Source organism: Portunus trituberculatus, chromosome 14 (assembly GCF_017591435.1).
Source record: "Portunus trituberculatus isolate SZX2019 chromosome 14, ASM1759143v1, whole genome shotgun sequence".
Taxonomy (NCBI): domain Eukaryota; kingdom Metazoa; phylum Arthropoda; class Malacostraca; order Decapoda; family Portunidae; genus Portunus; species Portunus trituberculatus.
In genome coordinates, this window is record NC_059268.1 from 16439184 (window position 1) to 16461683 (window position 22500).

A 22500-nucleotide genomic window follows, 5' to 3' on the forward strand; every position below is an offset into this window, starting at 1 on the left:
AGAGAGAGAGAGAGAGAGAGAGAGAGATAAATAGACAGATAAATAAATAGATAAATAGACAGATAGACAGACAGGCACAAAGAGAGAGAGAGAGAGAGAGAGAGAGAGAGAGAGAGAGAGAGAGAGCTAGATTAATACAGTTGGAAGAAGGCAAACACGAACTAGAGACAAATTAGGAGAAAGGGTAATACAAGTTTTTTCGCGTCCAATTCTCAAAGTTTTGTATCGTGAGTTCTTTTCTTCTTTCTTTCATCCTCACCACAACTGTCAATCCAGGATGATCTGACCGTATTGACACACTTTCTCTCCCTCTCCTTTGAAGACCAGGTGGACGTGACAGCCCCCCGCCACTTTTACTTAAATATTCTAGAGCACTAACTTTCCCAGCACGGCTCAAAATTGAATCCCTCACTCCTTCGTCTGGGAGGGTTAAAGTTTTCCCAGCATCTTTTTTATTACTATGTTATTTTACCTGGCGCTTCACTTGCCACATAGACTTTGAAGAGGGCAGTGTTGTGTTCCCCAAGAGTTGAAAGTTAAGCCTCAATCTGGTTCTCCTTCTTTCTTCCTTCCTGAGTGATACACACACAAGCGGATGTTATCCTCTCTGTCTTCTCTCTCTCTCTCTCTCTCTCTCTCTCTCTCTCTCTCTCTCTCTCTCTCTCTCTCTCTCTCTCTCTCTCTCTCTCTCTCTCTCTCTCGGCCTCTACGCGTGATTAGTTAAGTTTAGTATGGACTATGATTATTGGACTGTGTAATGAAGGCACTGAGGCCCAAAACGGGTGCTAAATTTAGATGCAATCAAGAATTTCACACGTCACTGGTCGAGATTCAGATCACAAGCCTCGAAAATCATAATAAACACTCGTGACGGCTTGCCGCTAACATCATAAGCTGTGACCTCGCTGGGGTGGTTAGATGAAAGCGTTGATTTGACTCACTGCCTGAAGAAAGAATGTTAGTAAGAAACGTTCAATAAAGCCGTGGTACAGTGGATCCATGCGCGCTTTGGGGTCCCAGGGGTCTCCAAGCGCACGGGTTCGAATCCTGTCCACGGTCCGAGTGTAGGTTGGGCTTCCTCACTCGGGGCAACGGTTTCCTAGCGGGTGGGCTTTGAGATAGGAGGTACCCCAAAAGGTATACCCTTTAGCCCATAAATCCCCGTGTAAACCCTACGTGATATACAAAAAAAAGGGTTCAGTTTAAATATATATAGTGGTAGTAGTAGTAGTAGTAGTAGTTAATAGTAGTGGTGGTGGTAGTAGTAGTTAATAGTAGTAGTAGTGGTAGTAGTAGTAGAAGTAGTAGTAGTAGTGGTATTAGTAGTAGTAGTAGTAGCATAAAAATAATAATCATAATAATAACAATAATAATGATAATAAAAATAACAACAACAAACATAAAAAGACACATGAATCATAAGAGAGAGAGAGAGAGAGAGAGAGAGAGAGAGACAAACAGAGACAGAGAGACTAAAAAAAGCATATATCATCAAAGATCAGGAGATAGAATTATGCTCCACCATGCTCTCTCCGTGTCTGGCTGGGGACGTACAGTATACATGAGGCGGCAAGGCACGGCGGCGGACCAACAAGCCTTAGTCGTCAACAAGTGTGGATGAAGAGGTTAATTTCCACTTCTTAAGGCGTCTGAGGTGTTTCGCCCTTCAATTCCCCGTTTTTTACCTCCTTTGGGCTGCTCTCTGTGCTGTCTATGCTGTGCTGTGCTGTGCTATTGCTGTGCCGTGTTATATAGTGCTGTGCTGTGTTGTGCTATGGTATAAAGTGCTGTGCTGTGCTGTGGTATAAAGTGCTATGCTGTGCTGTGGTGTGGTATAGAGTGCTGTCTTTGCTGTGTTGTGTTGTGGTGTGGTATAAAGTGCTGTGCTGTGCTGTGGTACAAAGTACTGTGCTGTGCTGTGGTATAAAGTGCTGTGCTGTGTTGTGCTATGGTATAAAGTGCTGTGCTGTGCTGTGCTGTGTTGTGCTATTGTATAAAGTGCTGTGCTGTGCTGTGCTGTGGTATAAAGTGCTGTCTGTTTTTATGTAAGAGAGTCACTGGCCAAGGATAATGAAGACTCCCCTTATAACCACATCCCTCCTTAAAGGTCCATGAAGGTGCCACTGCCAAAACAAAAAGGTCAGAAGTGTCATTTTTAACTGGGGTAGTTATTAGTGCTTGACTGTTTTTTTTTTTTTCGTGTCTATATGTCTGTCTGTTTGTCTGTTTGCCTGTGTGTGCCATCAATAGATATTTTCCTATTTTCCTGTCTTGTTTTTTTTTCTTCTGTGTGTCTGTCTGCTTATGATTTGTTTCTCTCTCTCTCTCTCTCTCTCTCTCTCTCTCTCTCTCTCTCTCTCTCTCTCTCTCTCTCTCTCTCTCTCTCTCTCTCTCTCTCTCTCTCTCTCTCTCTCTCTCTCTCTCTCTCTCTCTCTCTCTCTCTCTCTCTCTCTCTCTCTCTCTCTCTCTCTCTCTCTCTCTCTCTCTCTCTCTCTCTCTCTCTCTCTCTCTCTCTCTCTCTCTCTCTCTCTCTCTCTCTCTCTCTCTCTCTCTCTCTCTCTCTCTCTCTCTCTCTCTCTCTCTCTCTCTCTCTCTCTCTCTCTCTCTCTCTCTCTCTCTCATTTACTAATCAAAATTGTTATTAACTCATGATAACAATATAATGCGTGTTGTGAGATCAAATTTCCATTTCCGTGACAAAACTATTTAATATTTATTTTTCGAGATAATACAATAATCGTAGCGGAAATTGAGTGTGATCAATATGAACTACGCGCGTGCATTGCCTGTGTCTGCCAACTGTGGTACATGGTGACTGTTATTTTGGGAAATGTGTCGCTTCATTGCTACGTTCATATCTTGACAGTGTTTTTCATTTCCCCTTTTATTTTTGTAATAAGCTCGTGGCCTTAACGAGGTGCGCCAAGCCATGTCATTATGTGCCGGAGGAATCTCAGATAAACAAGCTTATTAACCTTGTTTTTAGCGCTGCTCACGTCAACCTGTGTGATCTTAGATAAGCTCCGTCCTCTTGTGTATGGAAAGGGAAGGAAAGGGCGATGTTGACGTGTATTTTTACAAGAAAATTCTGATTAGTTCTACATTTATTGTTTTTTTAATAGGTAATGCTGCTTTCGTGTATCATTAAAATTGCCAGAACGTTCTAACAGGAAGCTCTACAGTTGATATCGCTTTCTTTGATAATATAACTGATTCGCGTTAAGTTAATCCCTTCAGTATTTGGTGATTTCGCACAGCTTTAGAAACTTACGTGGGGATTGAAATCGTAAAGACTCTCGCCATTAATCTTCTGACTTCCATACACCCTTCCTAATGCAAGTAAAGTCATCTAATCATACCCAAACTCATGACAAAAATGTGTCCCAGTACTGGAAGGGTTAAGAGAACAAATACTTATAAAAACCACAAGGGAAGTCACAAGAAGCTGCCAGCCATACACACTACAGTCACTTAACAAACCACTTAGAAAAGATCACCACACGAGTACCCTTAACCACTTCAGTACGGTGGCACGTTTTCATATTTATTCTGCTTACCATTTGGCGGTTTTATGCAGCTTCAGAAACGCATGTGAGGATCAAAAGGGTGAGGACTCTGGCCATTAACTCCTTCAGTGCTGGGACACATTTTTTACCTTGAGTTTTGGGTACGATTACTCGATTTTATTGACTTAAGGAAAGATCTATGAAGGTCAGAAGAATAATGGCCTGAGTTTTCACTATTTTAATCCCGACATAAGTTTCTGAAGCTATATAAGATCACCAAATAGTAAATAGAATTAATATAGAAACGCGTCATGGTACTGAAGGGATTAATCTTTCGACCTTCATACACCTTTCCTAATGTAAATAAAATCGTCTAATCATACCCAAAAACTCATGGTAGAAATGCGTTCCCAGTACTGAAGGGCTAAAGTCACAAGCTAGCTAGGAATCAATGCTGGGAGCTGTCTGTTCTGAACCCAGCGCCTCCTCTATACCACTCCGGCGGCTCAGGTTACTTAGAGTTTTCCTATCCAAGAAGAGTTCCACCATCGGGTCATGCCATAAGTTAAAAAAAAAACAAGAAAATCCTCTTCCACAGGTTACAGAAGTTTCCACCTCCCTCTTCTCGACCCTTCACCGTCTGCTATAGTCTTGTGCCTCGAACTAATCTTCCTGTAATTACTCCGTCTTCCCTCTCCCTTTTCTTCTCTGCCAATGAGCTCTCGATCCTCGCCCGCTCTCCCTCCTCTTCCTCGCTTTTCTATATATTACGAGTCTTCCTAGGTTCCGTTCAGGGTGGACATCATAGCGTGCGCACACACACCCACACACACACACACACACACACACACACACACACACACACACACACACACACACACACACACACACACACACACACACACACACACACCGGCCCGGTAGCTTAGTGGTTAGAGCGCTGGCTTCACAAGCCAGAGGACCGGGGTTCGATTCCCCGGCCGGGTGGAGATATTTGGGTGTGTCTCCTTTCACGTGTAGCCCCTGTTCACCTAGCAGTGAGTAGGTACGGGATGTAAATCGAGGAGTTGTGACCTTGTTGTCGCGGTGTGTGGTGTGTGCCTGGTCTCAGGCCTATCCGAAGATCGGAAATAATGAGCTCTGAGCTCGTTCCGTAGGGTAACGTCTGGCTGTCTCGTCAGAGACTGCAGCAGATCAAACAGTGAACACACACACACACACACACACACACACACAGAGAGAGAGAGAGAGAGAGAGAGAGAGAGAGAGAGAGAGAATAATACGTGTATAAAAGATAGGTAAAGCAGAAATGGAAATAAAGGAAGAATCAGAGAGAGAAAATCAGAAAGGGGAGCCTAACAGGGTTGTGACAAATCCCATTATCAGGGCGCTACACAGGCAAGTCCTCGGCTGTCGTGCCTCACAATCTTCAGAGGGATAAAGTAAATGGGTCTAGACACGCTAAGTCGAGCAGTCCACCTCCCTTAGTACGACGCACCTTACACAGGAAACTTATACGCTGCTCAGGTAACGGGAAAAGAAAGATGAAAATGCCTCAGGCGATGATCAAAATAGAATAAAAAAGTGTCAGGTTTAAATTTACTATTGCTTGAAAACATGTATGCAGGAGGAAAGTGGTTCTCGAGTGAGGTAATAGATAAATGGAATAAACTCAGTAGCCAGGTTGTTAGTTGTTAGTGGCGAGTCAATAGGTAGGTTTGAGAGTATGAAAAAAAAATGTTGATAGGAATGCTAGGTGGAATAGATAGGTATGCTTACACTTGGGTTGCAATGTGAAAGGCTGGCGGCTTCTTGCATAGGTAGGTTTGAACATACAAGGGAAATTTGTTGATAGGAATGATAGGTGGGAACAGATAGGCATGCTTTTACAAGGACTACAATGTGAAAGACTGGCGGTTTCTTGCATCTTCTTCCATCTTCGTTCTTATGCTCCTGTGCTGATTACTTTCTAGATGACTTACGTAAGACACTCGCCGGTGGGGGAAAAAAAAAAAGATAGGAACCCTTGCCTTGAGATCCGATTTCTCAAGATAACAGAGAACAAAGATCCCGCCACGTCATTACTCACCGCTTTGACATCTAACCTCCCTCAAATCACAGAGTGAAGAGTGGCGTGGGAGTTACTAAAGTTACTCGCAGTGAGAAAGTATTATTAATGTGAAGACGCTAAGGAATAACTTTTCACTCACGGTGGTTTTAATTATCACTCACCCCTCACCAGTGCCGCAAAGAACCCGCGGGCACACGAAGTCGAGAGGGCTGATAAAAAAACTCATTAAAGTGAGACATAGAGTAAGGAAGCCCCGAGCAAGAAATGATGAAACAGATGGCTGACCCTTTTGCCCCTTTAAAGTACTTATAAAGAGCTAACGAGGAAACGTAACATTATATATATACTAATGGCAGGGCCTAACCAAGGTGATCCGCCAGAGGTAATGGGCGAAGGGGGAAACTGACGCAAGATGAAAAGGTAAATAGATAAAGACCGAATCAAATAGAGTACTAGCATAGGGATAATGAAGATAGAAAGTATGAAAGGAGTGAAGTAAATTAGAAAGAAGTGTGTTGTCCTGTTTCTAGAGGAGTATTAGATGGCAAGAATGAAAGGGCTTCTATGTAGGAAGGATGGAGCATCATTAGAATCATTACAAGGAAGAATTTCTAGAAAGATGGAAATTATGCGCAATATCTCTAGTGAAAGATTGTTAGGTGTTTTGAATTCATACTTTCAATAGATTCGAAGAATGAAAAAGAATCTAAAAGAGGCACTGAATGACGTAAACAAGCTTCGTAGACTTAGTGTTCAAGGAAGGACTAAAAGTTAAATAAAAAAATGGAAATATATCTTGAAAGCGGTAGATGACTAAAACTGACTCTGTATTTAGGTCACTCATCACAAGTCAGTAATTTGCTCGATTTATTGAAAGTGATGGTAAGTAAATATAGCTATATGTGCTCTAATCAGTCTGCTACGGGTAACGCTGGTGACACCTTGCAGCTTTCCGTATATTCTGATGAAGAACTGACAGGCAAAGGTGCAAATGGCATGGAGCGGCTACGTCTGCCTCGGGTGTTAAATGTATCAATATCCTAAAGACACCCTGACACAAGTAATCACTGTGACAAGTAGTGCGCATGCATACCAAGCCACGCTACTCACGTTTTGCCTTTATTCCATAGCCGATTTTGCATACTCGGGGTAAAGATCAGAGACAGCGGCCCACTTCCACGGTTACCCCCTTTTTGTTTGCTAGTTAACAGACGTGATCAAGTTCCACAATCAACTTTGGCCGCTATTTTTCGTTTGGGAGAGTAAAAATAATCGGAACTAGGAAGGCAATAGATGCAATTCCCGTCTTTTCATAAACTATCTTTTGTTGATAAGCTCCTGAAGAAATAAGAAGTCTGTTTTATTTGGATAGCTCACGGAGAGACCAGAACTGGCTCGATGCGAGACTTGGATGAAAGAATACGTGGCCGCGTGGAGTGACTGAAGCAATGACTGTATACGATTGGTGCGAAGCCTGACAGTTACAGGGAAGCCCAGCCATTCTACCAATTCCAAGCACCACCACTATCACTCCCGCACATCGCTTTCAGAAACAATAAAGAGAATTCCAATGCTTCTCTAACGAGGCAAATCGTCCACCCACCTCGGTGCTCACTGGAATGGGAATTTTGATAAGATGAATGTTTCTGGCTAAGAATCATAAGTTGTTTCAATTAACCCTTCAGTACCATGACACGTTTTTATATTCATTCTGCTTACTATTTGGCGATTTTATACAGCATCAGAAACTTATGTAGGTGATTGAAATAGTAAAGACTGTGGCCATTGATCTTCTGACTTCCATAAAACCCTTCCCAATGGAAACAATCTAATCATGCCTAAAAAATCAAGGTAAATAATGCGTCTCAGTAATGAAGGATTAAAAAACATTTCTTACCCGGTTTCTTATATTTCTATCTCTGACGGAGCACGATCAAAAGTTCAAAAGATAAAACGATCAGCTAACGTTTTCTTTCCTGTCATAGTAAAGCAGCAAAATGGTTTACAAAAGGGAAGAACAATTGTTTGCGTGAGGGAGGCTGGTCAAGGACAAAACATGGAGAGAGAAAAAAAAGAAATGAGAGGAAAATTAAGTTATCGTTCCCTTCATTTGAAACTAATTCTATTCTATTGAAAAAATAAAACAGAAAAAATAGGATGTGAAAGGAATGAAAGAGTGAAGCTATTGGTTGATTCTCACATAAACGAATACCTGCAGCAGAAAGAAACGATGTAGTGAAAGGTAACATGAACAATTTTTGAGTTGTTCATTTTGAAATCGTTGGAGAGTGAGTATTACGAGTCAACATCTCAATAACAATTTCAGATTTTATTTTGTTTTTCTGGTAAATTAACAAATGAAGCTCCAGTGGCGATGCTCTCAACACGCACGCTGAGATTATTTACTGCAAACCGGAAATCCTTTACAGAAAAAAACGATTCACTATGTAATCTCTGCTTTAGTTCCGCGTAAAGTAGAAAGTAGTATGAAAAAAAACAATGCAAAATTATATTCCCTTTGAAATGTTTGCTTTTTTTAATACCTTTTCAACACACACTACACACACACACACACACACACACACACACACACACACACACACACACACACACACACACACACACACACACACACACACACACACACACACACACACACACACACACACCCTGACAGTGCAGTGGTTAGCTCCCTAGGTTCGTATCTCGGGTAAGGTCAAGGCAGACTTCATTTAGCAGAGATTGGCTGTGAGTTATTGAGTTGTTTAGTTGTGATCCGTTGCTAGGTAGCGTGGGAGATGCACAACATAATCATCGGTTCCTTTTTCCCTTTTCCTCTCCCTTATTTATGATTTTCCCTTATTCATAACTGTTGCTTTTCCTTATTTGTGACTTTTCCTCTTTCTTATTAATGGTTTTCCTCTCCCTTATTTATAACTTTTCCTTTTTCCTATTTATGATTTTTCCTTTCCCTTATTTACGACTTTTCCTCTCCCTTATTTATGACTTCTCCTTTTCTAGAGCTCGGGGATATGAATAGTCTGTAGAGGCGTATGAATGTGACAGCCTCCCATATCTTTTCAACTTCAAATGTTTCACACACACTGAGAGAGTTAGCATTTACACATCTGATATGCCAGCGTGGCAGTGAGTGATGCGTGAGACAGGAGAAGGAGGGTGAGAGTCAAGACATTTACGCGCCCGGAGCCAAGGGAAGGGAATACGAGGTGAATAATGGCGCCTCGTGGGTGTGTTGCGTAAGGTGTCAGGACCACGGTGAATTACTTTTCCCTTCGATTCCCAAGAGCGTGGATCTACATAATGTCATTGGCAGTTAATGTATGGGCATAATTTACTTTAAGCAAGGAACACCCGCTGAGGAGCCAACTTTTCCCCCTTCAAGAGTTACCCATTCAACTCGATTGAATTTTTCCCTTACATAATGAGGTACTAATTAGAAATGTATCTATTAACCCCTTCAATACTGGAACACATTTTTACCTTGAAATTTGTGTACGATTAAACCATTTTATTGACATTATGAAGGTTCTATGGAAGTCAGAAGATTAATGGCCACAGTCTTCAGTATCTCAATCCTCCACAGAAGTTTCTGAACCTGTATAAAATCAAGAAAGAGTAAACAAAATGAATATGGAAACGCGTCATGGTACTCAAGGCGAGGGGAAGAATCGTGAATGCCCTCACAGGAACCAATAGGCCTCGCGTCTCGTCTCAGCTTGGCTTCCATCGACACTCTTTGACCTTTTTGCCGCCCACAGTCCCGCCACACGTGAGCCTCATCTCCATATGCATCCAAGAATGGTTGAAGAATGTATAGAGTTTCAGCCTTTGGCCCTTTACGTGCCGGAGACAACATTTGCCCATCACCACTCTTAACGAAATGTTAGAGAAAGAGAGAAAGAGAGAGAGAGAGAGAGAGAGAGAGAGAGAGAGAGAGAGAGAGAGAGAGAGAGAGAGAACACAAAAAACGAGGGAAAAGAGACCCCAACGCAACCTAACCCACACGCCAACCTTTCCTTCTGTACCTTCCGATATACATGTTTCTACGCACGGAAGAGCTGAACAACAGGTTAGCCAAGTTTTTCCTCAATAATTTCTTTCCCCTCACTCTGCTTGCCAGCGCCGCTAAATCACAACAAAGCCAGGATGAGCTACGACCCCAAGACGCGCCCAAAGTCCTCTGTAAGGGTCTTGAGAGGCACAGCGGAGGCGCAAAGTTGTGGGTTCGGGTAATGCTTCTTTGTAATTAAGGAGAGAGAGATAGATAGATAGATAGATAGACAGACAGAGAGAGAGAGAGAGAGAGAGAGAGAGAGTAGAAAGATATTTTGAGCACAAAAACGGAAAAAAGTGTTATTGATCTCTCTCTCTCTCTCTCTCTCTCTCTCTCTCTCTCTCTCTCTCTCTCTCTCTCTCTCTCTCTCTCTCTCTCTCTCTCTCTCTCTCTCTCTCTCTCTCTGCATTTTTGAATAATAATTTCCATAAGAATTATTTTCAAACTCTATAGAAATTATTAATGTATTCCTCAAGGGTGTTTTTACTTTCTACCAATGATGTAAAAGTACCATCAAAAATATCTGGAATTATGAAAAACTCTTGGAGATCCTAATAACTCTTACTACAGGCTATGGAACGTTGTAGAGATGAGACGTAAAAACATTCAAGAACAAGCGTGTTATTACGAAAAAGTACGGTGAATACTTGTCTTCTTGTTTATCTTCGTTATTAGTTCAGCCCGACCCTCAATGTCTTCTGGCAAACCTTACTATTTTCCTTGTGTACCTGGTGTTGTTTGATATTGAGCTATGAAGTGGTTACCGTAGACTCATTAATCCCTATAGTACCATGCCGCGGTTCTATATTCATCCTGGTTACTAATTTGGCGATTTTATGCAGCTTCAGGAACATATATTGGGAATAGAATAGTAAAGACATAGGCAATTAGCTTTCTGACCTCCACAGATTCTTCCTAAAGCAAATAAAAATCGTCTGATCATACTCAAAAGTCAAGGTAAAAATGCGTCTCAGTATTGAATGGGTTAACAGTTAAACTTGGCCTCTGAATACCCTTGGACATTCCGCTACACTCATCTAAGAAAAGACTCAGTAGATATTCGTATTTAAACTGCATAACATTAAGGAACAAACGATTAAGTGGATGAGAGACATAGCTACTCATGTGCGTAAGTGTAGAGACAAAGCTTGAGGCGAACCTGAAGCGCCATGAGCATGTTAAGAGCTGAGGCGAGGAGTGTGTGGGAGGAAAGTTAGAAGGGATATAGTATTTACCTTGCAGGGGAGAGAGACCTAAGAGAAGATGTATGGATGTAGTAAAAGGAGAAGTGTTTGTGATGGGTGTGACTTAGGAAGGTCCATAGCGATAATAGCCGAAGGAAGTAAGTGACTTCTTTTTATGTAAGAGGGAGAACTACCAAGGGCAAAAAAATGAATATTAGAAAAAAAAAAACCCACTTGAATTGTAGTTTCCATAAAAGAATAAAAAATATTAGTCAAAATTCAGTGACAAATGTCTCGACACCTCTCTCTTAAAAGTTAAGTCGTCGACTGGAACCATATTTATTGACCGAAGGAAAATGACAAGGAAAAATAGCTAAATAACACTAAGCTATGATCAATAAGGAGAGAAAATGCAACAAAAGCAACAACAAGTGCAGTGAGAGAAGGAAAGAATAGGAAGACTGTTGTAAATATTCTTTTGTGTTGGAGAGAAAAGTGACAGTTCTTTCACTAACCCAGAGCTGTTTCAGAGAGAGAGAGAGAGAGAGAGAACCATCAAGACAACTCACAGAAAGTAAATTGGATATCTTCATATGCAATTTTTCTGTTGGAAATTGCTTGTGAGTTAACTTTATTTTCGCGACTTTTCTTTTTTTTTTCCTATTTTTAACTTTGGACATCGTCTCTTTCACGCCCCAAAAATCAGCTGACGGAAGATTTTAGCCCGGTTACCATAGTTACCTGTAATATTAACTCCCTCATCGACTTAGCCCTGGATGATGTGCCGAAAACTAAAAATTTGCCGACAGCTTGGCTTCGTCGTTACCCCACCATCAACCTAACACCAACTAAGGTGAACAAACGCTGAGAAGAAAAACTATCACTAATTTCTTTTATTTCTCTTTCTTCGGTCTTGTTTGTCCTTCGGTGAAAGTATTGTAGGAACGTGAGTGTGTGGGAGATGACCTGCTGCTGGTGCTGGTACATTCTCTCTCTCTCTCTCTCTCTCTCTCTCTCTCTCTCTCTCTCTCTCTCTCTCTCTCTCTCTCTCTCTCTCTCTCTCTCTCTCTCTCTCTCTCTCTCTCTCTCTCTCTCTCTCTTCTCTCTCTCTCTCTCTCTCTCTCTCTCTCTCTCTCTCTCTCTCTCTCTCTCTCTCTCTCTCTCTCTCTCTCTCTCTCTCTCTCTCTCTCACACACACACACACACACACACACACACACACACACACACACACACACACACGACAAATGCTTTCCAATCACGTTTCTCCAATACCTCAAAAACAAACACTCGAGAACAAGCAAGGCAGGCAGAGACCACTCATTGAAGAGACGCTAGTTGGTGCTAGAGTTACGAGTCTTTCCCTGGAGGCGCAGACATAGGTTTAAGTTCCAGTTGTGTTGATTTCCTCTACTTCCTGCTTTTCGCTTCCTCATGTGACTCAATTACGCAGGAAAGCAGCTGCAGTTTGTCGTCTTCTCCTCTAGGTTTAGATATAAAAAAAGCCAGCAATGTAATGATTAATGAAGCACTGTGATTGTTGATTATGTGAGGTTAGTTTCTTCACGATTTCTGATTTAACTTTATTGGGGGGATGAGAACGGCATATCAATATTTATTTTTCCTATTTTACGTCTTTTTTGAGGAGAGAATGGCCTATCAACGTGTATTTTTTTTTATTTTACGTGTTTTTTTAGGAAATAATAGCGTATCAACATGTATTTTCTGACAACGTCTTTTTTGGGGAGGCGAGAATAGCATATCAACGTGTATTTTTCCTATTTTACGTCTTTTTGAGGATAGAATGACATATCAACGTGTATTTCTGACTTTGCTTCTTTTTGGTGACCTTTGTTTGAGTCCTCTGCGAATATAGAAGCAAAAATATCCAAGGGAAGGAGCTGCCGAGGGATCCAACACTTGACATTGCACTTGAGATACACATAAGAACACAAGGAGACAGCAAAAACCCCAGTTGACCTACATGAGGCAAGTCCTGAACGCTCCTGTTTTTGCTTTAATTGACCGAGATTTCATAGCTGGAATAGAAAAGAAAAGAACTGGAGAGAGAGAGAGAGAGAGAGAGAGAGAGAGAGAGAGAGAGAGAGAGAGAGAGAGAGAGAGAGAGAGAGAGAGAGAGAGAGAGAGAGAGAGAGAGAGAGAGAGAGAGAGAGAGACAGCAATATAAAGAGACAAATACACAGACAAATAAAATAAACACAAAAGCAGCACACACACACACACACACACACACACACACACACACACACACACACACACACACACACACACACACAATAGCCAATACAAAACATTCCCCATGAAAACAGACAAAACTGTTTGCTCGCTAACCCAAAATTTCGGGGGGGAACGTCAGACAATGATGCATGTTCCAGCGCCCGGATGTCCAAGGGGAAAGAGACTGAGGGGGCACGAATGAGGGATGAGGAGAGAGAGAAAGAGAGAGAGAGAGAGGGAGGGAGGGAGGGAGGGGTCAGATTGCAACGAGATATAAACGATTAGCTTGAAGGGAAGGGAAGTATAGGAAAGGAGGAGAGGAGGAGGATATGAAGAAGATGAGTGAGGAGATGAAGGGTATGACGTGTGGAGGAGGAGAAATGGAAGGAGATGGAGATGAGGATGAAAAAGATTGAAGGGGATAGGATAATGACGAAAAGAGAATAGGAGTTAGAGGAGGGAAGTGAAAACTGGAGACTGACAAGAAATAATGGAAAGGAAGGGAAGTGATAAATGAGAGAGAGAGAGAGAGAGAGAGAGAGAGAGAGAGAGAGAGAGAGAGAGAGAGAGAGAGAGAGAGAGAGAGAGAGAGAGACTGTGTGTGTGTGTGGTCTTCTGCTGGTCACCCAGCCAGTCTTCCCCATTACGGAGCGAGCTCAGAGCTCATAGACCGATCTTCGGATAGGACTGAGACCACAACACACTCCGCACACCGGGAAAGCGAGGCCACAACCCCTTGAGTTACATCCCGTACCTATTTACTGCTAGATGAACAGGGGCCACACATTAAGAGGCTTGCCCATTTGCCTCGCCGCTTCCCGGGAATCGAGTCCGAGCCCTCTCGATTGTGAGTTGAGTGTCCTAACTACTACATTACGCGGTGTGTGGGTGTGTGCGTGGATGTGTTTGCGTGGGTGTGTGTGTAAGAGAGAGGTTGTATATGTGTTTCACTGTTTGTTTGATCTGCTGCAGTCTCTGACGAGACAGCCAGACGTTACCCTACGGAGCGAGCTCAAAGCTCATTATTTCCGATCTTTGAATAGTGTGTGTGTTTAAAAATATTAACTCTGGGTATTGAAACAGCAAGACATATTTTACTCATTCAAAAAGAATAGAAAAAAAATGTAAGCTCATACCCGTAATGCAAGAGAGAGAGGGAGAGGGAATTGAAGTGTTATAATGTCGCCAAAGGGAAAATTGAAGTAAGGCAAAAGAAAAAATTGTTGCCCTTTGGCTGGAAATGTTCACTATATCCAGCATGTGAAAGATGAGTAATCCACCTTGAGGGAAAGAAATACTATTGTAATACAGGTTTATTGAAGATACTTGTTAGAATTACTTGTTCTCAAAGAAGCTTCAGGTGGAAAAAGAAATATTAAACGTCTTCCTCATTACATGGTTAACACAAAGAACAGTCAGCCGAGTTAGAATAAGACGAAGAGAGAGAAAAATATACACAGACCTATAGAATAGAAAAATAAGGAATAATGTTAAGTATCCCAGTGAAAAGCAACACTGAAATCAACTTATATGATAAACAGAGGGCACTGCAAGCCATGTCACGATAAGCAAAAAGAAGGTACATAGAATAGTCTTCGAATTGAAAAGAAAAATAGAGACTCTTGTTATAGAACGAGACAGAAAGAACACTGAGCCGTGAGACGCAGTGTGAAAAACAAACAGGATTGAGGGAAAGGGGTTACCATGGACGAACATTGAACCGTGAGACGCAGCGTGAAAAACAAACAGGCTTGAGGGAAAGGGGGCACCATGAACGAGGATATCAAAGGAAAGGATCAACGAGAAATCTTTGCCCCCTTCACTTTTTTTCAGTCTTTCTTTTCAAATCCCGACAATTCTTGCATGTTCTGAGTGACGCCAAAGAGAAAGTTGTTATATTCTCCCCATGGTTCTTTATTTATTTAACCTTTTCGTTACAGACATTTTTTCCCATTTGTGTGTTACTTGGGCTTCCATTCTCCCCGCGTGAACAAGCGAATAAGAGTGGAGAGATAAAAATATGTGTCTTTTATACGTGTGTGAAATGCAAATGCCGGGGAAATGAAAATGAAAAAAAAATGCTGAAAATAAAGACTTAATTTCCGTTCTCCAGAAGATATGAAAGTAAAATATTAAAGAAAAATGCCTTCAGTTTGTAAATTTACTTCTGAAAAACGTCATAATTTTCAAGCACCAGCAAGAACAGAATTTTTGTCTTCATATTTTCATCAACTAAGAGGCGTAGCAAACAACGAGATAATACAGTTCATTAGAAAATAGTAAAAATGCACTCTTCAGTACCAGGACACGTTCTCATATTCATTCTGCTTACTATTTGATGATTTTACACAGCTTCAGAAACTTACGTGAGAATCAAAATAATGAAGACCCTTCCTAGTGTAAATAAAGTCGTCTAATCACACCTAGAATTCAAGATAAAAATGCGTCCCAGTACCGAAAAGGTTAAGAAAAATAAATAAATGATTAAAAAGTAAATGTTGAAACGAGAGTGCAGTAATTGTGTTTCCTACGGTGTCTTGAAGTTCCATTGTTCTCACCTTTTTTATCCCAGTTCTTTATTCTCACTTTTCTCTGCCTCTCTTTTCACAACACTTCGAGGTAGATGTGGAGAGAGAGAGAGAGAGAGAGAGAGAGAGAGAGAGAGAGAGAGAGAGAGAGAGAGAGGGAGGGAAGGAATTGAGAACAGACAGGACACCGAAGACTTGGAGACGCTAAGAAAAAATGCTTATCGGGGGAGAAACATCACTTCACATTCAAATTGCCTTTTCTTCTACGTCATTACTCCCGTTTTCTATCTGTAGCGTAAGCGAACCAACTGGAGAAGCGTTATACATGGAACCAATACGGGACACTTTGGGAAGAGATTGAAGGAAAGGAGGAGGAGTTAGAGGGAGAGATAGAGGAATGGATGGAAAGAACGGAGAGAGGAGGAGACGAAGGAAGACGAAGATGAAAAAGAAATAAGATAGAGGGGAGGATAAGGAAAGGATAATAAGAGGAAGAGGACACAAAGATGAAAATGTCAATGAAGGAAGTGAGCAACATAAAACACTGAGAAAGAAGGTGAATAAAAAGGAGATGAAGAAGAGGAGAAAGAAAGGATAAGAAGGAAAGAGTAATAAGAGGAGGAGGAGACAAAGATGACTATATCTATGAAGAAGAAGTGAACAACATGAAACACTGAAAAGGAAGAAGAATAAAAAAAAAATAAGAAGATGAAGAAGAAGAGAAAGAAACGAGAAGAAAGAAAGAATAGTAAGAGGAAAAGAAGACAAAGATGAAAATGTCTATAAAGAAGAAGTGAGCAACATGAAATACGAAAAAGGAAGATGAAAAAATAAGAAGAGGAGAAAGAAAAAATAAGGAAAATAGAATAAAGTAGTAAGAGTAAGAATAAGATAAAAATGTCTATGAAGCAACATGAAACACTGAAAAGGAAGAAGATAGAAAAAATGATAAGAAGAGGAGGAAGAGGAGAAAGAAAAGAGAAGAAAGAGGAGAAGACAAAGATGAACATGTCTATGAAGAAAACGCGAGCAACATGAAACGCTGAGGCACAATAATCGATAGTCTCATCTCCACACAGTGCACAGACCCACACACTGCTCACCAAAAGAAACAAAAGGACATATATCACTTCACGTCCCTTGCAACTGCCAATTGGGGCGCTCGCAGTGGTCTGAGTTGACTGCGGTGTATTTTAATGCAAGTTGTACGTTCCCACAGTTCTTTGGAGATGCGAATTCTGAAATCTTGATGTAAGGATGTATTGTACTGCCGGTCCCCTCATTATGCACGTCACTTAGCACTCCTCCTTCCTCACCCTTGCTGTCATTTCTCACCTCCTCGCTCCCTTCACCCTCGCACCTTATCTCACCTTCACCCAGCCTTATCTCTCTCACGTCCGTCCTGGCCCTTACCTGACCTTCCCTCTTTGTTCTTTCCCTGTTTCTTCCCTGTAGATAACTTTTTAATCCCTCAAAATCTGCCCTCCTAAAAGCAGGTGCCTATATGCTGCAAAACATCAATTTTAAGTGTTTAAATTAACAGTATTCACGGGTTCTGGTGACGCCTATTCTGCAGAACGGTTATTGTAAGGTAAATACTCGCAACTAGACTTTCGTTTTAATATTCATTTTTTCGTGTCCCGTTACATCTTTAGTTTGAAACATTTTTAAATGTTTCCAAAGTGTCTTGTATTTTATCTAGAAAATTCTGAATAAAATGAAACGGGTGTTATTTGTTGTGCAGGAATACTATGACAAAGAAAACCGTGCCGAGATGAAAGAACAGGCCGATATCAGACACGCCGACTTCTCCAAAACACCAAAATTATACGTGTATTCTTTGCAGATTCTTACAAAAAAATGTTAACGATTATTGTCCGAGTCGGTGCCTCAGGAAGATTTCTCTCAACTGATGATGCAGTCTTTGTTGAAACTAATGCTAGGATTGTGAAAGCACCATTAAAACCCTTAGTATTTCCCCTTAACCTCTTCAATACCTGGACACATTAATTTTTTTTACCTGGAGATTTGTGTACGATTAGACCATTTTATTGACATTAGGAAGGGTCTATGGAGGTCAGAAGATAAATGGCCACAATTTTCACTATTTTAATCCACTACATAAGTTTTTGAAGCTGTATAAAATCACCAAATGCTAAGCAGAATGAATATGGAAATGCGTCATGGTGCTGAAGGGGTTAAGTCCGTTATACTTGGTCGGGTTACATAAGACGCCAAACTCCTGATAACAACATCCAAGGATAGAGTGTTAGTCCGTCATGAACTAACTCAGGAAGGTAAAATTATTCCCTATAAAATAGAATGAGGAAAATGATATAGAGAAATAAAATTATGGAACCCAACATATTAGAATAACATATTGTATTAGCGTAATGTGTGAAAAATATAGATGTAAGAAAAAACGTCAGGTTATTACGCGTGTGAGGATGAAGAATAGCATGCAAAACGAAATGGACAATGACAGAAAAGCAAATATGCAACTCGACTGTTGCCAATAACAAAAAAGAATATAACAACGTCATGTTTTTACAAAGAGGTGAAAAGAATAGATATGTACATGCATGCAAATGCAGAACAAAATAAAAGTCGTTCTCTGAGTTCAGAAAAAAAAAACTTGTGGTTGAAAACAGAAAGTAATGAATGGAGAGAAAACGTATTGCATAATACATAAAGAAAAAAAAATAAGAATTTGTGCATGAGACTTTAAACACAAAGAACACGTACACTCAGTGGACTCAGAACTGGCAAATTAACATGGATGGAAGTAATGTATTGGAATACGTAAAAAGAAAAGAAATGCATCACTATTGCAAGAGAATGTCAACACAAAAGAAGTGCCAGTCACTGAACTCACGGCAGAGAACCATATGCTGTTATTAATACTGAAGCAAGAATGAAAACAACAACCTGCAGGGCTTAAAAGGAGGTCACTAACCCACACACATCAACAATCATAGTTATGAGCAAAGACAAAAGAATCGAACGAAAATATTGAAAGGCTGAAAAAAAGAAAGTTAATAGTACCCATTCATTCACGCAAATATAAAAAAAAAATAAATAGGCCACTGCACTGAAAAGAACATATGCAAGAGAGAAATGTGACATGAAATATTCTTTTTTTTTTTACATTTATCGCGGATAGAGAGAGAGAGAGAAAAAAAAAAGAGACTCGTGTCATCTCTGGTATTACAGGAAAAATCATGAGACGAGTGTGGCTTCGTGTACTCTAGGAAGATATTGTGCGTTCGATGATACGTTTCGGACAAGTTGACAGGGCGCGTTCTGCTCCACAAGGAAAGAGGGGCGATGAAAAAAGAAGTACTACGTAAAAATGAAGGTGATATGACCATCTGGGACTTGCACAGATCAATAGGAGCGAAAGATTAGATAGAAAATGGAAGAAAATCGTCAGAATATTCGAGTCAATAGGTCAGTAGGAGGCAGTAAAGCATCAAATAGTATGAAGATATAGAGGAAAATATGAAAAACTGAAAGAGAAGCTGCGAGAACTCATAACAAAGAAAAAGAAAAAGCGAGGAAATAAAACAGGCGGATGAAGTAGAATAAAAAAAAAAGTGAAAATGAGAAATAGGAAACAGGAAAGAGAAAGGTATGAAAGAAAGAGAAGATGCTACAAGACTTAAGAAAGAAAAAGTAAGAACGAGGAAATAAAACATGCGAATGAAGTAGAATAAAAAGCAGGAAAAGGAGAGTGAACGAAAAAGGGTATGTGAGAGATAGGAAACAGGAAAGAGAACGATATGAATGAAAGAAAAGATGCTACAAGACTTAAGAAAGAAAAAAAAGTAAGAAAGAGGAAATGAAATCCAGGAATAAAGTAAAATAAAAAAAGCAGGAAGAGGAGAATTAACAAAGAGGAAATGAGAGGTAGGAAACAGGAAAGAGAAAGATATGAATGAAAGAAAAGATGCGAGAAGATTTAAGAAAGAAAAGTAAGAACAGGAAAATAAAGTAGGATAAACATAAAAAAAATAAATAACACAGGAAAGAAAATAAAGATAAAAAACAGCGAAGAGGAATAAGAAATAAGAAAATAAGAAAAAAGAAGAGAAAATCAGATCAAGTCAGATATTAAAGGAAAAAAAAATGATAGAAAAAGAAACTTGTGCCTCGTACCTCGACTCTTCACCTTTATCTTTTTTTTTATCTCCTTTTTCATCTTATTTAGGAACTAACATCAGGTCATTAAGGTGACTCTCCGCCGCTGGCAAAATCAAGGCCTCAGTTTCGTCTTACTCATCGGAACCAGAAGCGAAGTGAAGTGGAAAAAAAAAAATATGCAGCGAATTTAAGAAAAAAAAAAAAAAAAAATCCCTCGAATCTGAAATGCAAGTGCGTGGTTCTTCATCTCGCAGGAAATTATGAACCGCATTTGGATCGACTAGAGTCCAGTTATATGCGGACATTTTACTGCTGAGATTGTGAAAAAGTGTGATTAATGATTGCAAAGTCTGTCTCCATATCTCTCTCTCTCTCTCTCTCTCTCTCTCTCTCTCTCTCTCTCTCTCTCTCTCTCTCTCTCTCTCATAGTGAAAAATGCATCAGAAATCGTTGTCGTGGATTGCTTCAGCTTTAGAACGACCTTACAAAGTCCACCGGTACGAGTAGAAAGAAGAGAAGGAGGAGGAGGAGGAGGAGGAGGAGGAGCAATACTTCGCCTTTTTACAACATAGCTTATCTTACCATCCCAGAAACCATATTAAGATTGCAATATTTCGCTTCACTTCGAGAGGGGAATAAGGTAAAAGATGTGATTGGTACTTTCTCGTCCCTTGTCACGCAGTCTTTCATAGGGGTTCATTGTGCAGGGAGTAGTGGAAGCTGTGGAGGAAGAAGAAGAGCTCGGTGGAGGGAGAGCGTATGTTTGGTGGTGTAATTTAAAGGTATCAGTGAGAAATTAGTGGCAAGAATGAGGTGTTTTTGTCTTAGGGAATCGTAGTTGATTGTAATGGTGATGGACACTTGTTTAACCCCTTTCATTACTGGGACACATTTTTTTTTCTTGAGTTTTTGTGTACGATTAGACCATTTTATTAACATCAGGAAGGGTCTATGGTCTATTCTAATCCCATATAAGTATCTGAAGCTGTATAAAATCACCAAATAGTCAACAGAATGAAAATGAAAGTGCGTCATGGTACTGAAGGGGTTAATGGAAATGTTTAACAAATCTTGGGTACATATAGTTTTTATCATTGTTTTTTGGTGTTATTGCTTTCTTATCTCAACTTTTACTACTACTACTATTACTACTACTACTGCTACTAATCACCGCCAGAGTACCACCATCAGAACGGTCACCACATCCTCAGAACTATCTAAGGAAACACTCAACCACCATCACTTCCCTGAGTAATGCCATCAGTGAGCATCGACAGAAACATTCCAATACTCCTACTTGACAGAATAATACACTGATCTCCTTGCCTCGCTTGACGCACCAGACATTAGTGGGGAGCTGACGGTAGCGAGCTCCACGGATAAGCAGTTTATCAGTGGCTTCGTTGAATTGCCCTGACGCACGCAAGACACTGATCCTACCGCTGTTTGAAGTCTTAGCCGTTTTCCTCAAGCAGTTTAATCGTCCTTCATGTAAAAATGGCAAGAAAAGTTTCCTGTTTCGATGCTCTTGTGGAAAATTTAGCTGCAGGAAAGGATTTACATAAGAAGCTGTTTTAGTTGAGCTGTGTAATATGAGAGAAGTGTTGCTGAGATGATGTAGTTGTTTGATTGTGAAGTGTATAATGTAGCAGAGTGTGTGGCAGGGAAACACAAGCTGATGCAGAGGAATATTTTTTTTTATATAAGAGAGAAGGAAAAGTCAAGGGCAACAAGAAATATAAAGAAAATGACCCACTCAGTTGCCAGTCTCCTTGATACTATTGTACCTTCTGCAGCATTTGTCTAGATATACTTAACAGTGTGTAATGCTTTTCAGGGAGTTTCCTTCGAGTTACCCCGCCAGACACGTCCTTTGATCGCTGCTTTCTCTGTCCGTGCAAGCTATCCACATGTTCTCAGTCCTCGGGCATTGAAGTTGGTTAGTTAGTGCCTTGCCCTCTGTGCATCCATTCCAGTAGTGGTAACGATGTATATTCAGGTGCAAGATTACTAAAATAAGAACATAAGAACAGTCTGAGTATAAAATATTCTAATAATTCACTGATCAATCTTACCCATAATTCTTAACGTTCTAAAAGCGTTCTATTGATATGAAAGTAACAACGTGACCAAACGATTACTGACTCAATTACCCACCACTCGAGCTGTAAAGAAATGACACTAACAACGTGACAAACAATTACTGACAATAAACCATATGACAATAACAACTGTTTGTGGAGCAAGCAGACATCAAAGGAAACGAACAATGGATAATCATCGTATTGACTCTTCACTAACAGCCTGACAACCTGATTACTGAGTCTGTTCTACTAACCAACTATCAGAACCCAATCTCTTCCTTAAGACAATCCCTATTTGCCCTCAGAATAAGCTGATCTCACAGGGAAAGATCAAAGAGAAGGACATTAACCGTCAATACAACCAGTGGGACAGTCCGCGGGGAAAAACCTCTATAATGAAGACGTCCAACGCACGTATACGCAGTTCAGGAAATCCGGCGGCGTATCTTCTTTGCTGACGTGAGCGCCCAAGGGATTATTTTAATATCTTGAAATAAGTAAGAACGTCTGGGATTTCTCCTGCGAGTAATATTGCAGCATGAGTAGACAGCAAGGTCGACGTCCGTGGGGTGACTTAACTAAATGAGATTTTCTGTCAACGGTATACACACACACACACACACACACACACACACACACACACACACACACACACACACACACACACACAC

The 22500-nt window shown here is 40.6% G+C and overlaps 2 protein-coding genes across 16 annotated transcripts in view; one reads left to right on the forward strand and one right to left on the reverse strand.

The window, feature by feature from the left end:
• LOC123503861 (neuropeptide F receptor-like) overlaps positions 1–22500 on the reverse strand; it is a 120749-nt gene that overhangs the window by 81797 nt on the left and 16452 nt on the right. The window lies entirely within an intron of this gene.
• Positions 1572–22500, forward strand: part of LOC123503863 — a 105940-nt gene continuing 85011 nt past the window's right edge. For 3 of the 14 annotated variants that reach the window (XR_006674631.1, XR_006674633.1, XR_006674627.1), the window contains exon 1: positions 1952–2139. Coding sequence is in view for 1 of the 14 variants with exons in the window: in XM_045253992.1 (XP_045109927.1) it covers positions 1618–1625 (8 nt within the window). In the remaining 13 variants the exon portion in view is untranslated. Of the gene's footprint in view, positions 1626–1951; positions 2140–22500 lie in introns of those variants that run through there. The other 11 variants (XM_045253991.1, XM_045253995.1, XM_045253992.1 and 8 more) reach the window with 11 other exon arrangements.